At 37.8% G+C, this 17811-nt stretch overlaps 1 protein-coding gene across 1 annotated transcript in view; it reads left to right on the top strand.

The window, feature by feature from the left end:
* The window catches only part of LOC128863683 (A disintegrin and metalloproteinase with thrombospondin motifs 7-like), a 61589-nt gene extending 44177 nt beyond the window's left edge, over nucleotides 1-17412 (top strand). The window contains exons 4-8 of the mRNA XM_054102961.1: nucleotides 4659-4857; nucleotides 5023-5177; nucleotides 5240-6340; nucleotides 6514-6664; nucleotides 14471-17412. Of these exons, the coding sequence (XP_053958936.1) occupies nucleotides 4659-4857; nucleotides 5023-5177; nucleotides 5240-6340; nucleotides 6514-6664; nucleotides 14471-14637 (1773 nt within the window). The 3' untranslated portion in view covers nucleotides 14638-17412. The remainder of the gene's footprint in view (nucleotides 1-4658; nucleotides 4858-5022; nucleotides 5178-5239; nucleotides 6341-6513; nucleotides 6665-14470) is intronic.
* The last annotated feature ends 399 nt before the right edge of the window (nucleotides 17413-17811 follow it).

Raw genomic sequence — 17811 nt, 5'->3', positions numbered from 1 at the left:
ATCTACCATTGATACCGGGGTAGTTGCAGTTTCTACACTCGCGGCCGTTTGTTCTACACTTGGTCGTTGCTCACGGCTTTGTTGTTGCAACAAAGTAGTGATGCCTTGCATCATTTCCCGCAACTCGTTAATTTGCTCTTGCATTGTACACCTTTCGTCCATATTTATTTCGTCACTGTTTTCAAAATCGCATAACCGCTGGACTAGTTCTGCCTTAGAACCAGTCGTAGGTTTTTCCCGTTCACACAGCAGCGTTTTAAGTTGTTCCACTCTTAAATTCACTATTTTCGGCATTTTCCCCCGCACAATATGTACATTCGTACACGCTTGCACCACTCGTTTTTTTGTATATCTGCTTGTTCCTTGTTCCCTTTCAACTCTCGCTTTCCACACATTAACACGCACGTATTAATCTGCTCATAGTTTTTTTTTCCACGACCGTCGCATGCATTTTATACACTACGCCATATATGCATCTTGCCAACGCGCATAACAAAGCACGAATTTATGCGCATTCATACAAAAAAACAGGAGTCAGTATCCCACTTCTGACCTGAAAGGAAATGGCCTTTCGAATTTTCTTTATTTCATAAACGTTTTATTCAGCTCTTCGACATTTAAAAACTAAAATATTTTCAGTGACAACTTCAAAAATTAAATCTTCTCCGGCCTTAAAGGAATGTCCTACTGAGTTTTCTTACATAATCCAATGGCTGAAATCAAGAAATTTTGGTATCATATTCTTTTGGTTTTGTGAAAATGTCTGATTTTTTGCCGAATAATCGTCATTTGCGGGAAGTGTTGATTTTCGTCTTTCATTCGAAAAAAAAAAACGGCGGCTGAAGCGCATAGAGAGCTACAAAAAGTTTATGGAGATACTGCTTTAAGTGAAACAATGTGCCGATATTGGTTCCGTCGCTTCAAAGACCGTGATTTTAATGTTGACGACCGTCTGCTTGAAGGAAGGCCAAAAACCTTCGAAGACGCTGAATTGGAGGCATTGCTCAATGAGAATCCGTGTCAAACGCAAGAAGAGCTTGCTGCAGTATTAGGAGTTACCCCCCAATCCATATTTAAGCGATTGCATGCTTTGGGAATGATTCAGAAACAGGGGACTTGGATTCCTTTTGAGTTAAAACCAAGGGATGTTGAACGTCGTTTTTTCGCCTGTTAACAACTGCCCCAGCGGCAAAAAAGGAAGGGTTTTCTTCATCACATCGTGGCGGGTGATGAAAAATGGATTCATTACAGCAATCCAAAGAAAAGAAAGTCGTGGGGATTGCCCGGTCATGCTTCTACGTCGTCGCCTCGGCCGAATATTCGCTCTGCGAAGGTTATGCTATATATTTGGTGGGACCAAGTTGGTGTTATTTATTATGAACTGTTAAAACCAAGCGAAACCAAAGATGACATATGGAGCGGTTGTTTGGGTATGGAGAGGCGCTCTCTCGACAGTGTGGGCAGCACTGACTAAGCTTCAGCGCTTAGGGAGATGCGAACCTGCCCTACAGCTACGATGGAGGTGATATTTTTTGTTTTTTTTTTGTCGGGACAGGCTGGCAAGTACAGCACTCAGACACAATTAAATCCATTGTACTGCATTTGAATTAACTTTTTAATTTTCTTTAAGTCTACTCGACCCCCGAAGAAATCTGAGTAGATCTTGTGGTGCCAAGGAGCCAAAGTGGTCGCTTCTTAACACATCAGTGCCAAAGGCCTCAAACCTGATTCGAGCGAAGGCTTAGCAGACGCACAGAAAGTGGTCCACCGTCTCATCCTCCTCTCCACACGCTGGGCAGAGTGCATTGTCTGAGAAGCCTACCTTTTCCATGTCCTTCCCCGTCATCAGTCCAACCAGCCTCCTACAGTCCCCTCTGCTTAATGACAGAAGGGTTTGCGACAGTCGATCAGACATGACAGGTAACATCAGTTTTGTTCATCTGTAGCCTCTCTCAGCCTGCCAAGCTCGCTTGTGGTTCAGAGTAACCCGCTTGCTAACCGCGGCTTTGATGGCTGCAGAAGGGAGTAGCAGAACGGGCTCCGGGCCAAGGAAGTTGGCTTCAGAGCCAGATGGAGGTGATGCTCGAGCTGACACCGCTTCGAATAGTTATTCAGCAATCAGCCAAGCTTACTCTGTTGAAGGTTTCGGTAAAGGAAAAGTGATGTCATCTAAGCACATGGAATTGCTGAGACTGCAGCTCCCACGCCCAGTTACCCAAGGATGGTATCACTAAAGTCGTTAAATTTGAGAGTTAGTTCAAAATTGAACTGGAGGACAAGTTTAACTGGAGTACATCTGCATTTGAAGGAAACTGCAAGAGTTGACCCTGCACTGGTAATAGGACTATGAATAAGTTCGTGCGGTTTTTTTCGAAATTTGAAACTTTATTGACGTAAAATGGTTACAAATTTAATATTCAAAATATTGTCCATCGCTTACTACTACTTTTTCCCATCTTTCTGGCAATTCACGGATTCCCTTTGTGAAAAATTCGGTCGGTTTTGCCGCAATCCACGAATCGATCCATTTTTTGACTTCATCGTAATTACGGAAGTGCTGGTCAGCCAGGCCATGTTGCATCGATCGGAAGAGATAGTAATCGGATGGCGCAAGGTCTGGACTATACGGCGGGTGGGGTAGGACATCCCATTTGAGCGTTTCTAAGTATGTTTTGACCACTTGTGCAACATGTGGCCGAGCATTGTCATGTTGCAAAATAACTTTGTCGTGTCTATCGGCGTATTGCGGCCGTTTTTCTCGCAGTGCTCGGCTCAAACGCATCAATTGTCGTCGGTAGACATCCCCCGTAATCGTTTCATTCGGTTTCAGTAGCTCATAATACACAACACCCAGCTGGTCCCACCAGATACACAGCATAACCTTCAGGCCATGAATATTCTGCGCCGACGTCGATGTTGAAGCATGGCCAGGGTATCCATACGTTGCCCGACGTTTTGGATTGTCGTAATGGACCCACTTTTCATCGCCAGTCACAATTCGATGCAAAAAACCCTTTCTTTTGTGCCGTTGAAGCAGTTGTTCGCATGCCATAAAACGGCGTTCAACGTCTCTTGGCTTCAATTCATACGGCACCCAATGGCCTACCTTTCGGATCATTCCCATGGCTTTTAAACGTTTGGAAATGGTTGATTGATCAACTCCCAAAGTTTTTGCAACCTCTTCTTGCGTTTGAGCCGGATCTTGATCGAGCAATTCCTCCAATTCGGTATCCATGAACTTTGGCGGCGCACCCTCGCGTTCTTCGTCTTCCAAGCCAAAATCACCACTTTTAAAGCGTGCAAACCACTTCTGGCACGTTCGCTCAGATAGAGCATGCTCACCATAAACTTCCACCAAGATACGATGACTTTCGGCTGCTTTTTTCTTCATATTAAAATAATGAAGAAGAATTCCCCGCAAAAACACATTATTTGGCACGAAATTCGACATTTTCAAGTGTGGTAAAAATATTGTTGTTTACGCTTCAAATAAAAAACTTATACTGACGTTTGTGCCTTACGACAGTAGCTCTCCAATGAATGTTTGGAAATGTGGATCGATGGAATAATAATCAAGTTACGCCATCTGTTGTAAAACCGAAACGAACTTATTCATAGTCCTATTATAAAAAGGGATCGAAGACCACCAGAAGGCGGAGGCGCTGGAGTATATGGCCTCACCACGAAGCTTTCTGTGTTGTAGGATAGTTTTTCAACCATCTTCCAAGAGGAGGTGTATGCCGTCTGTCTATGGCCAGGAATCAATTTATAAAGGATGAGCGAATTGCCATTCTGAGCGACAGTTAGGTGGCGTTCAAGGAATTGCCATCCTGCTAGGTTGATTCCTCACTGGTTCTTGAGTGTATCGAGAAACTGAATTTTTTAGGAGCACACAATCGCAATCGGCTAATTTGGGTTCCAGGACACAGGGGTATACTTGGGAACGAAGTAGCGGACGCATTAGCAAAAGAGGCTTCGTTACTAATAGGATCCGAGTCCTTCCTTGCTATGGGACAACACTCACAATCAAGGTTAAGCTTAGGAGTGAAGAGCTAAGTGCGGTTAGCTGGCATCAAGTTATGGGGTTACGCTTGGGCATTTTCACAGACCATTGCACAGTGTTGCGATATGGTCCATTGGCACTTGTCCTGTATAATCGATTACTGTGGCCTACACAACTACGACTATTCTACAATTAAATAAACTCTTTGTAATTAAAAATGGATATGGACAAATGTCGCTAAAGTTTCATGAATAGAAAACTTTAAAGAAATAACTTAAATATAAAATTGGAAATATTTTTATTATTATTTTTTATTTAAAAGAGTAATAATTATTTCACTAAAAACAGAGATTAAAATAAAAAGTTCTGAAAAACACAAATACAAGCAAATTATATAAGCACATATATGTATGTATGTATGAGTATACAAGTCATAAGATCACAAGGAAGAGTAAAACGTTAAAACTTCGTATGATGAAAATTTAACAACACAAAATGTCGAAGTTCTGGATTATTTTTTCAATACTTAATTTGGTAAGTTAAAAAATTATTTTAAGTGCCACGTTTTTTAAACTTAATTTAAGTAATTCCATATATATGTACAAATATAATCCTTTACTTTGTTGTGAGTGCAAACTACTTTTTCTCTTTGCAGGCCGTGCACGAGAGTGGCGCCATAAGACCGACCACCACCAAAGATGCGCAAACTAAATGCGGTTCGGTGTTATGTGAGATAGTCTCCGAAGTGTTCAGCAAAGCCAAGCTGAGTCATGGGTACAACTACGTGCATACAATTCCAGCGGGTGCGATGAATTTGACCATCAAACAGTTGACACGAAGTGATAATCTATTAGGTAAGAGAAAGAAAGTTGAAAAAACTAATTAAGAAGTAAATTCAAATAATTAAAAACTACTTTTGAACTTTTGAACTGATCGCTGTTTACTTTTGCTCATAGAAAAAGGTTCCCATATACATTTAAATCTACCCCTAATCATATTTTTTATGCTTGTACCTGCAGCACTCAAAACAACGGATGACATATTTCTCATCAACGGTAATAATCGCGCTTCGGAGAGTGGTTTATTCGAGTATAATGACGACAGTTACGACTACAATCGCGAATTGAGCGTAATCACCTCGAAAGGGCCGATAAGCAAACCTGTTGTACTTTTGGTAAGACTACTGCGCCTTTCGCTCAACTGTAATAAAATCGAATTTCGTTATTTCTCCTGCAGCTCTTTGCGCGTGGACACAACACAGGTGTCCAATACGACTACACACTTCCGATACCTTCAGCTTCTATAAACGAGGAGGAGGAGTTTCCGTCGCAATGGAATGAGGTCGGCCAACCTCTTGACGATGTAGACGACAACAACCTCGACGGCACAGTTTCGGCACAAATTGCTCGTGCACGCGATCGTAAACGCCGCAAATTTTCATGGAAGCTGCTCGGCTTTGGCGAATGTAATCGCTCGTGCGGCCCCGGCATACAGCCACCCATTTTCCGTTGCATACGCGACTCACCGACGCGCTATTATTCACCTAAGCGCTGCGCTTTTGTCGAGAAGCCAGTCTTCAGTGAGGATATCTATCATTGCAATCGCGGGCTATGCCCCGCCTATTGGCGCGCTGGCGACTATGGTGAATGCAAATGTGCCGAAGGCGAGGTAGAGGGTATACGCACGCGTTTTGTGAATTGTGTGCAGGAGCAGAACAATGGGAAGATTGAGGAAGTATCTGAATATTTGTGTGAAGAAGAAAAGTTGCCTGAATTGAATGAGACTTGTAATTGCCCAAAGCTGAATCGACGCAAAATTTACGCACGTGGTCCCGACAAGACGCCACGTGTCTTCGCGCGTTTAGTGGGTGCACCCACGATGGTGCGCAGCGTTTACAATTCAACCACACCGTTGCGTCGGCATCTACGTAACGATCGCCTAGACAAAGCGGGTGTGTGGCTGATGTCCGACTGGAATCAAGAATGCTCCACTGATTGCGGTGCAGGCTTTGAGCATCGTTCGATCTACTGCGATCGTACGCCGCCCTACACAGATCTGTGTGATTTGCGCTTTACGCCAGAGCAGAAGCGTATCTGTAGCAGTGGCCAACAAGCAGCCGCTTGTCAGTATGGTACGTGGTTTGCCTCAGAATGGAGTAATTGCACGGGAGATTGTTTCAACTTACAACGTAGGCGTGCTGTGCTATGTTTGAGGGAAGGTGTGGCGGTCGATGAAGCAGAATGTGATCTTCTATTGCGGCCGCGTGCTGTGATGAATTGCACGCACAAAGAGGTGACATTCTGCGGACCCAAGTGGCATTATTCGGAGTGGTCGGAGGTGAGTGCATGTGTAGTGAAGTGAAGAAGAATGAGATTGGCGAGCGCAATTGGAAGGAAGCTATAACATTAATGCGATCGATTTTAATAAATTTTTGCACACTTTTTTTTTGTTCCAAGAAATGTTATTACAATAGTAATTTATCTAATTATGTAAATCTTTTAATCTTGTAGTGCTCCCGTTCTTGTGGTGAAGGTGTTCAAAGACGTTATGCTAAATGCCTGGAATTTGACTGGAAGCAAAAGGCGATGGTCGAATCGACGAATTGTAAATATTTGGAACGTGAACCGGTTTATGGAACGTGCAATGTGCAGAAATGTGAAGGTACTGTTAGAATAACTAAACTCGCTAATATTTATAAGGTTGAAGGGAATATAAAGAATAATATGAAATGAAGTATTAATTAAAAAAAGTACACTCGAAAAACGGTGTAGAGTAGCCACAATTGATCGAGTCCAAAGAACAGCCTGCCTCCTGATAACGTATTTAGACGTTGCTTCACTTGTTCCCTATCGATCTGGCTGGCAAAGCGATTGTAGCGAAAACAGCGACACGCATGAATGCTATATCGAAATGGAATAAGTATCTTGGCCATTCGGTCATACGGAACAGGAACACTGTTATCTCTTCCGTCATAGACTATCATGTAAGTCTTCCATCATCACCCTTGCTATTCTCCTGTTCACTCCCAACTAGGGAAGAATGGAAGACAAATCTTACCGAAATCGATGGCCCTCTGATTATATATACAGATGGTCTTTTCCAATTCCCCTCACATCAATCTATCATTTAGATTACCCGACTACTGTAGTGTATTCCAAGCGGAAGTATGCGAAAACTCTCTTACAAAAGAGAATATCACTAGAAGATATCCGCTTTTTCACTGACAGTCAAGCGGCCGTTCGAGCACTCAGCTCCTCTTATACCCCCTCAGATGTGGTTCGATCCTGTCTCTTATTTCTTAACGAAATAAGGGTTCAGAATTCTGTCCAAGTTATCTGGATACCGGGTCACAGTGGATTCGAAGGTAACTGCAAAGCTGATGAGCTCGTAAGAGCTGGAGCTGCGCAATCAAATGTTAGTAACTTACCCACAATCCACATTGCGCTCTCAACATGTAAAATGATCATTGATCGAGAATTTCACAGCATTGCTGATCGGACCGGTGGAAACTACGTTACGACCAGACAAATCTGGCCATCTTACAATCTGAAACAGACAAACAACCTTATAAGTCTTTCGAAACACGAACTAAGGCATTTAATATCTCTTATCACTGGCCACTGCCTTTTGGGCACTCATGCACGTCGGCTCGGCTTTGCAGTGCAGTTGTCCTGGCCTAGCCAGAAGTCGATTCGCTCTTCTAGGCTCTCCAACAATTGACAATCTTTCAGTACTCTCGGACCTGAAAATCGAATCTCTCATCAAATTCTCGAAATTAATAACTTTGACCAAAATCTACAATAAAAATCTCGGTAAGGTGGGGAAATCATTTAAAATAATGAGCTCTAGGGCAACACAACGGACCCAACTTGCGGTGTATGTGGCACTCCGATGCGGGGTCACCCTTAAACCAACGAACCAACCAAAATACAATAAAATACAATAAAATAAAATAAAATAAAATAAAATAAAATAAAATAAAATAACATAAAATAAAATAAAATAAAATAAAATAAAATAAAATAAAATAAAATAAAATAAAATAAAATAAAATAAAATAAAATAAAATAAAATAAAATAAAATAAAATAAAATAAAATAAAATAAAATAAAATAAAATAAAATAAAATAAAATAAAATAAAATAAAATAAAATAAAATAAAATAAAATAAAATAAAATAAAATAAAATAAAATAAAATAAAATAAAATAAAATAAAATAAAATAAAATAAAATAAAATAAAATAAAATAAAATAAAATAAAATAAAATAAAATAAAATAAAATAAAATAAAATAAAATAAAATAAAATAAAATAAAATAAAATAAAATAAAATAAAATAAAATAAAATAAAATAAAATAAAATATATAAAATAAAATAAAATAAAATAAAATAAAATAAAATAAAATAAAATAAAATAAAATAAAATAAAATAAAATAAAATAAAATTAAATAAAATAAAATAAAATAAAATAAAATAAAATAAAATAAAATAAAATAAAATAAAATAAAATAAAATAAAACAAAATAAAATAAAATAAAATAAAATATTTTGACGACTTGAAACTGTACGCAAACAAAAAGCATAAGCTATATGAGCTGATAGATGCCACTAAAGCTTTTAGCGATGACGTGGGAATGGAATTTGGACCAGATAAGTGCAAAATAATACATTTGATTAGAGGTCAGCTTGATGAATCCGAAGAAAACTACGCAGTAGACCAAAATACGATTATAGACAACTTGCATAGCAGCGAATCTTATAAATATTTAGGATTTCTGCAACTTAAAGGAATCAACCACACGCTAGTAAAGCAAAACCTCATTAAAAAATTTGAGGCACGACTGAAAGCTATATTAAAAACTAGTCTGAACAGTGGAAATAAATGCAAGGCAATCAATACCTGGGCCATACCTCTTTTGACATACTCGTTTGGAGTAATAAAATGGTCTCAGACAGACATCCTTCGGATTGAAACGCTGATACGCACCACTTTCACAAAGTTCCAAAGCCATTACCCTCAAAGCGCTGTGGAAAGAATATCGCTTCCTCGAAACGTGGGTGGGAGAGGAATCATTAATATAGCGCGCCTACACTTTTCGCAAACTTTGAAGTTACGTACATATTTTCTAAGCAGCGAGTCCCATCTATTTAAAGCTATCGCTATGGCAGATAATGGCTTTACCCCGCTAAGTCTGATGGAGCAGAATATCCCAGTACCTGAGGGGGTTAAATCCCCAGCAGAAATGATCGCAGCATGGAAGGCAAAAACAATACACGGTGCCCATCCGCATGATCTCGAAATGGAATGGATAGACGCACAGTCATCCAATTTATGGTTGAAAAGAGGAAAACTATTTTCTGAAACAGAAGGTTTCGCAATCGCTATCCAAGACCGAGTTATTCCAACAAGGAATTTCCGAAGGTCGATACATGGCGAGGCAATAGAAGATAGATGCCGAAGGTGCGGCATTTACGGTGAAACAATCGACCATATAATTGCTGGATGTAGCGTACTTGCCCCCCGTGAATATGTCATGAGACATAACAATATAGCAAAGATCCTCCACCAACAACTCGCGATCAAACACGGTCTCTTACAAGCAGAAGTCTTGTATTTTAAATATGAACCAAAGGCAATAATCGAAAATGCAAATTTTAAACTGTACTGGGACAGATTTATATCCACAGATCAAACAGCAGCTGCCAACAAACCTGACATTATCTTGTTCGACAAGACAAATAAAACGATCGAAGTAATCGATATAGCGGTGCCCCTTAATCGCAACATCCAAAGCACATACTCCACCAAAGTATCGAAGTATGCAGCTCTGGCCATAGAACTTAAACGGATGTACAAAGCGAGGGAAGTGAATATAATACCAATAATTATATCTTCCACTGGATTAGTGCCTAAGCATTTAATAAAAAACTTGAAGAAGTATGACTGCCAACACCTCTTAGAAGACATGCAGAAGTCGACCATACTGGACACATGTGCAATAGTTCGTAGATTTTTAAATATTTAAGCAATAGTAATCGCATGGGCGTAGAACTTGGACTACGCTCCACCAGAGCACAATCCCTTGAAAATTTTATCCGGGATGTGTAATCTCCGGCAATAGCCGAGATGGATTAAGCTCAAATAAAATAAAATAAAATAAAATAAAATAAAATAAAATAAAATAAAATAAAATAAAATAAAATAAAATAAAATAAAATAAAATAAAATAAAATAAAATAAAATAAAATAAAATAAAATAAAATAAAATAAAATAAAATAAAATAAAATAAAATAAAATAAAATAAAATAAAATAAAATAATAGAGGAATCTAATGATTGCAGCCGAGCGAGGATATTCGCTCAAGTGTCGGCAGAAGCCACGGCTGCCGGCGAGGGCTCTGCTCATCGGCATCAGATAGCGGAGTCGCCAGTGGTACAACAACAACAACACGAAAACCCCAACACTGCGACAAGTGTTTCTCAAGTTAATCTTGGGACCACAAGAGCAGGCCGTGTTAGACAGCGTATTCAATGGACAACGGAAATGAATGAATATGTCCTGCGCTGCTACTACATTTCCACAAATTGTGAAGAACCGGAGCACATGACGACCTATCGTGAGAGAATGCTAGACCTGTTTCTAAGAAGATATAGACATCTGAATGGGAAGCTAACCGAAAATAGCCTTGCTACAAGAAAAAAAGCAATCTTCCAACACGAATATGTAAGAAAAGAAAAGCAAGAGGAAATTAAAAGTGCAATACGCAACGAGCTACGAGGAGTGGAAGGAAGCGAAGAAGAAATAACACCAGAGATAACCGAGGCACGCAACCCACAGCCTGAAGATTTAGCGGAATTTACCAACGTACAACCTGAACTTAACTTGATCTATGAAAGTATTGAAAGCGATGGTCCAGAAACTAATGAAGAACGGGAGGTGAAAGATATTTTCCTTAATTATCTGGCGAATTATGAAGGTATGGATCCTTTGCTAAGACCAAGGATACCCCGATTAGGCGAATCGGAAAAATTAAACGAAGTGGTTAAAACACTTAACTCGAAAATTCTGCCGGCATATGTCGCCAATAGCACCAACTTGGAATATGTTAACACTCTCTTTTATGTTTCTGCTCTTACTACTGTACGATTACTGGGGAAGCACCCAAAGGTACAGACATTTAAAAATAAAACAACGCAAAAAACGCCAGTAGTCCCCAGGTGGCAAAGAAGACTCGAAACACGAATTGCCGGTCTAAGAGAATCTATAGGGAGGCTTACTTCATTTAAAAATGGGGCTAAATCTAAAAGGTTGTTAAGGCATGTATCTAGTATCATCGCGCCGCTTAAGCCTCAGACTGTGGGTCTTGACCAATTATCAGAGATAATTGATAGGAAAGTACAGCAACTCGCCGCTTACTCAAAGCGATTAAGAAGATACCTCAAAAGTAATCAGAGGCGGAAGGAAAACCAGCTTTTCCACAAAAATCAAAAAAGCTTTTATAGAAATCTGCAACAAAACAGCAATGCAGAATCTCAGACATTATATCCACAACAACAAGAGTTAGAGCAGTTTTGGGAGAAAATATGGGCACAAGCAAAACTCTTCAATGCTGATGCGAATTGGTTAGCCAAAGAAAAAGAAAAAGCGGATAACGTTGCACCAATGCACTTCTACGACATAACAGCAGAAGAAATAAAGAATAATATATGTACTTCAGCTAACTGGAAATCCCCTGGCCTAGACCAGCTACACAACATATGGCTTAAAAAGCTCTCAGTAATGCACGAAGCACTCGCAAGATGCTACAACGAGGTACTGAAAAATATAGCTGCTATCCCAGAATTTCTCACTGCCGGAGTAACTTATCTTCTTCCAAAGGACGCACCATCTGCTGATCCAGCAAAATACCGCCCAATTACTTGCTTGAGCACGACATACAAACTCTTGACGAAAATTATCGCTAACCGAATATATGAACACTGTGAAAGTAACAGCATTTTATGTGAAGAACAGAAAGGTTGCAGGAAGCGCACAATGGGCTGTAAAGATCAGCTTATTATAGACACTGTTATCACAGGAGTAGCTCTGAGAAGAAGGCGGAATTTAAGCGTCGCGTTTATTGACTACAAAAAAGCTTTTGATTCAATGCCGCATGATTACCTATTAGAGATATTAAGAATATACAAAATCGATGCTGCCACTGTTGCCCTCTTGGGCCGCTTAATGAGCAAGTGGAATACAAAACTGGTTCTAAATGGAACTGTTTCGAAACAGATTTCAATCAAACGTGGTATATTCCAAGGGGATGCCTTAAGCCCGTTATGGTTCTGCATTGGTCTCAATCCACTTAGCAGGCTTCTCACACTTAAACAAAATGGCTTTATACTCAAAACTGAAGTAAGAGAGCACACGTTCAACCATCTTCTGTTTGTTGACGACTTGAAACTGTACGCAAACAAAAAGCATAAGCTATATGAGCTGATAGATGCCACTAAAGCTTTTAGCGATGACGTGGGAATGGAATTTGGACCAGATAAGTGCAAAATAATACATTTGATTAGAGGTCAGCTTGATGAATCCGAAGAAAACTACGCAGTAGACCAAAATATTATTATAGACAACTTGCATAGCAGCGAATCTTATAAATATTTAGGATTTCTGCAACTTAAAGGAATCAACCACACGCTAGTAAAGCAAAACCTCATTAAAAAATTTGAGGCACGACTGAAAGCTATATTAAAAACTAGTCTGAACAGTGGAAATAAATGCAAGGCAATCAATACCTGGGCCATACCCCTTTTGACATACTCGTTCGGAGTAATAAAATGGTCTCAGACAGACATCCTTCGGATTGAAACGCTGATACGCACCACTTTCACAAAGTTCCAAAGCCATTACCCTCAAAGCGCTGTGGAAAGAATATCGCTTCCTCGAAACGTTGGTGGGAGAGGAATCATTAATATAGCGCGCCTACACCTGTCGCAAACTTTGAAGTTACGTACATATTTTCTAAGCAGCGAGTCCCATCTATTTAAAGTTATCGCTATGGCAGATAATGGCTTTACCCCGCTAAGTCTGATGGAGCAGAATATCCCAGTACCTGAGGGGGTTAAATCCCCAGCAGAAATGATCGCAGCATGGAAGGCAAAAACAATACACGGTGCCCATCCGCATGATCTCGAAATGGAATGGATAGACGCACAGTCATCCAATTTATGGTTGAAAAGAGGAAAACTATTTTCTGAAACAGAAGGTTTCGCAATCGCTATCCAAGACCGAGTTATTCCAACAAGGAATTTCCGAAGGTCGATACATGGCGAGGCAATAGAAGATAGATGCCGAAGGTGCGGCATTTACGGTGAAACAATCGACCATATAATTGCTGGATGTAGCGTACTTGCCCCCCGTGAATATGTCATGAGACATAACAATATAGCAAAGATCCTCCACCAACAACTTGCGATCAAACACGGTCTCTTACAAGCAGAAGTCTTGTATTTTAAATATGAACCAAAGGCAATAATCGAAAATGCAAATTTTAAACTGTACTGGGACAGATTTATATCCACAGATCAAACAGCAGCTGCCAACAAACCTGACATTATCTTGTTCGACAAGACAAATAAAACGATCGAAGTAATCGATATAGCGGTGCCCCTTAATCGCAACATCCAAAGCACATACTCCACCAAAGTATCGAAGTATGCAGCTCTGGCCATAGAACTTAAACGGATGTACAAAGCGAGGGAAGTGAATATAATACCAATAATTATATCTTCCACTGGATTAGTGCCTAAGCATTTAATAAAAAACTTGAAGAAGTATGACTGCCAACACCTCTTAGAAGACATGCAGAAGTCGACCATACTGGACACATGTGCAATAGTTCGTAGATTTTTAAATATTTAAGCAATAGCAATCGCATGGGCGTAGAACTTGGACTACGCTCCACCAGAGCACAATCCCTTGAAAATTTTATCCGGGATGTGTAATCTCCGGCAATAGCCGAGATGGATTAAGCTCAAATAAAAAATAAAATAAAATAAAATAAAATAAAATAAAATAAAATAAAATATAAAAAGAAATAAATCCCTTATTCTTGAGTAACATTTTTGCGCAAATGGTTTATGGTCGATCTTTAGCTCTTAGGCGATTTTCTGTGATTTTATCGACATTACGAACGAAAGCAAAATTGCACGTAATTAGCTGTTATAGTATCGGCACCATAAACACCATTCACAATTTCAGTTTGGCTTGCATTTTCGCCATTTTAGAATGTTTTTAGTGCGAAATGTCACCTTGACAACGAGCATAAACTTTAAATGGTTTGATCGATACTTTGATCGAGATATTGATCAATACGGCCATATGCCGAGAAAATAATGTATTTCTTTCCCCAAATTAATATTGAAATTCCTGTGTTAATATTTTGATCTACTCGTATCCTACTTTGCTTTCACAGAGCTCAACACACTGTTCGATGTGGAACGAGATACTCTGAAGCCCGCTGAGCCATCAGTGAATTGCAAAGATGATGTGAGTAATTGCCAGCGGATAAATCGGCAGCGATTGTGCAAATTGCACTACTACAAAACCTATTGCTGTGCAACATGCAGGGGCTTCGCTTAGACCAGCAGCAGCGGTACGATGAAATGTGTGGCAGAAGCCAGGAGAGAATTGCAGAAAGTTTTGCTGCCGCAGCAGCGTTGGCATTGCGACTGAGCAGCGCTACGCATTTAATTGTATTCAGAAGCTACTGCGGCAATAACCACATCCTAACATTAGCATAGAATTTAATGTAGTCAGTTTAGTTGGTAAGATGCAGCCGAAAAGGAAATAGAATTAAGTATAAATGTTTTTTTTTTATTATTCAACATCAGTACATATTTATGTATATACGAACACAGCATTCACATCACGAATTGAAAGAGAAACATTTAACTGAATTGTGTTTCGTTTGTTAAGCCTTTTACACCATAGTTTTTATTTTGGAAAAAATAAAAATAATATGAAAGCGATGATATGAAAGTCATTAAGTACGGGTAGCTTACGTTTTAGATCACTGTAAAATCCTCAATTGGAAATTTTTTTGTTCTTGGTTTTGGCAAATATGTAGAAGTTATTCATAAATTATTTATTATATTCGAAATTAAACAGTTATGCTGATGCAAATGCCACTTCTTGTATTTAATAATCTTGATTTCGAATTGTATTCGTAATATATAAAATAATAAGTTTTATGTAGTTTTTTGCTCAAGAATATTGCCCCAAAATTAAAACTGAGCTACTGGTGCTAAGCAAACAAAAAAAATTTAAACACAATACAAATATTAGAAGTTTCAGAATATTTGTTTTTACCAAAACTATGTTTTGAGCGAATAAAGTTTGTATGAAAATACCCCAAAATATAAGTCGAACCTTTTGAGTAAGAAAAAAAAAACAAAATATAAGTTATAAAAACTAAATATTATTACATTTCAACTTAAGGGGGAGTCTGCTTTAGAGGCTTCAAAAAATTGATTTTTTCGTGGATTTTTTTGGAAAGGAAAGAAATATTCGATTAAAACGAAACTTTCAGGTGTTATTGTTATATATTTCAGCAGTTTTCTCAAATTTTTTCATTAAAATATATGTCATATTATGCCTGGTACAAACATTTTGCCGAGTGGCAGGCGCCTCGAGTGTGCATGTGTCGTGCGGCGGGAAAGATGCAGGTCGCAATTTTCATCAAAAACCCAAACAAATTTTTATTTTAGTATACTATAGCTTCTAGTTAAACCAAGAAAATTAAACAAAAAGTGAGAAATTCAACAATTTTTCTCTAATTAAAACAAAAATTCATTTTTTTGGAAAAATAAATTCACTTTAGATTGTTTAAAAAGTGGGTTAATCATAACTTTCTTAAGGTTTTTTAGGTTCAACTAGAAGAGAATTCAATTCCGAATACAATCAATATTATCTCGTTTCGATAGAACGTTTAACTTTTTCCCTATCTTTCCCGCCAATTAGGAAAAATCGTTAAAATAAAAAACCGAGAAATCGCGCGTCTAAGTTTTTGTATACCTATAAAAAATCCGCTCGTATACCTGCTCAACGCTTGCTCACAATTTCTTCTGTAACTGCGAAAACATTTTGAATTCGCTTCTGAAATTTTGAGGACACATGCTTGGATAGTTTGGGAAGACATTTAGGCAAAAACAAAAAAATCGATTTTTTGAAGCATCTAAAGCAGGCTCCCCCCTTAGCAATATCAAAAAATACGAAATTTTTGTTTCACGGACATTTTTCTATCAAAATCTTACATTGCAAATGCTTGGGGCAATGAAAAATGAGTTACTGTTTCTGAGTAAAAACGAAAATATATATCTACTATATATCATATATAAACACAATATAATTTCTACATTTGAATGTTAAACAATTTAAAAAAAAAAATTTCAATAAAAAATATGTTTTTCAGGATATTTTTTTTCACGGAATATTTCAAAACAAATTTGTAAAATGTTACCTTTTACATACTAAAAAAATGAAATACGAACAGTAGTCCAAAATCAAAAAAAATTTAACACATTACGGATATTTTAACCTTTAAAAAAATATCTAAATATTTAATAAAAAAGCAATTTTAGCACACATTTTTTGTAATATAAACTGATTTTTTTTATAATTTTTGCCAGAATAATTTAAAAAATATTATTTCTGGGTAAACAATTTTTTTCAGCACACATTATTTTAAACAAAAACTGTTTTTTCGGATTAGTTTTTTACCAGATATGTTTAAAAAATATTACTTTTGCGCAAAAAAGAATATGAATAATGAAATATAATTGAAAACGAACTACTGTAGTGTTTCGAAAAAAAAACACAATATGGATATTTTTGCTTTTAATTTAAAAAAGTATTTAAATGTCTGATAAAAAAAATTTTGTAGCACGCATTTGCTTGTTAATCAAACTGCGTTTTGGATACTTTTGCTTTACTCGAAATATTTAAAAAAATACTGTTTCTGACCAAAAAATATATAAACACAATATGGACATTTTGACCTTGGAATTTAGTATAATTTCTAAATATTAAAAAAAATATTCTAAAAAAAATATTTATAAATTATTATTTTTAAGCGAAAAAAATTGTACCAACATCTTACAGCACAACTCTTGCCCGAAACAGTTAAAATCAGAAGGTAGTAATTATTTTTAAATAAGGCACACAAATCAAAACTCCTCTAAAGTCATGTAAACTAAGTGCATAAGTAGGTACTACTAACCTATCATATAGGCCAATGTATGACTACAATGTATGTTTGTATTTACTAACCACACAGAGCCATGCCAAACATATTTATTGCATTTCTACGCGTTTATTTGTAATAAATCAAATAACAGAAAATATAATAAAAATAAAATGTTAATTTAAATTTTCGTTTCACTTTCCATAAACTATTCAAAGCGAGTAATAAGTCGCCAGCCATTAGCCACGAAACAATTTGCAATTGCAACGTGGTGGTCTCGAATTGTGCCGTTACTTTGCCAAATTGGCGCGCGAAATTGCAGCACAAAGCAATAATTCTTTTTTTTTGTTTTACTTGAACAATGGCGGGTGGCAGTGACTGACGATGGTTGTCACTCCAACTCTTCGTTTGCACCGTTTCGTGTGTGCGGATTTCTTTTAATTGTATTCTTTTTGCCATTAATATGCAATTTGCTGTGGGCAATTATTGATAAACAATTTCTGCTACTGTTGCTTTGGTGAGCAGCGTTAAACAATTATTTAATTGCTTACGCGTGTCAGCGTGTTTCTGCG

Source organism: Anastrepha ludens, chromosome 5 (genome assembly GCF_028408465.1).
Source record: "Anastrepha ludens isolate Willacy chromosome 5, idAnaLude1.1, whole genome shotgun sequence".
NCBI lineage: Eukaryota > Metazoa > Arthropoda > Insecta > Diptera > Tephritidae > Anastrepha > Anastrepha ludens.
This window is presented reverse-complemented; position numbering and strand designations above follow the sequence as displayed.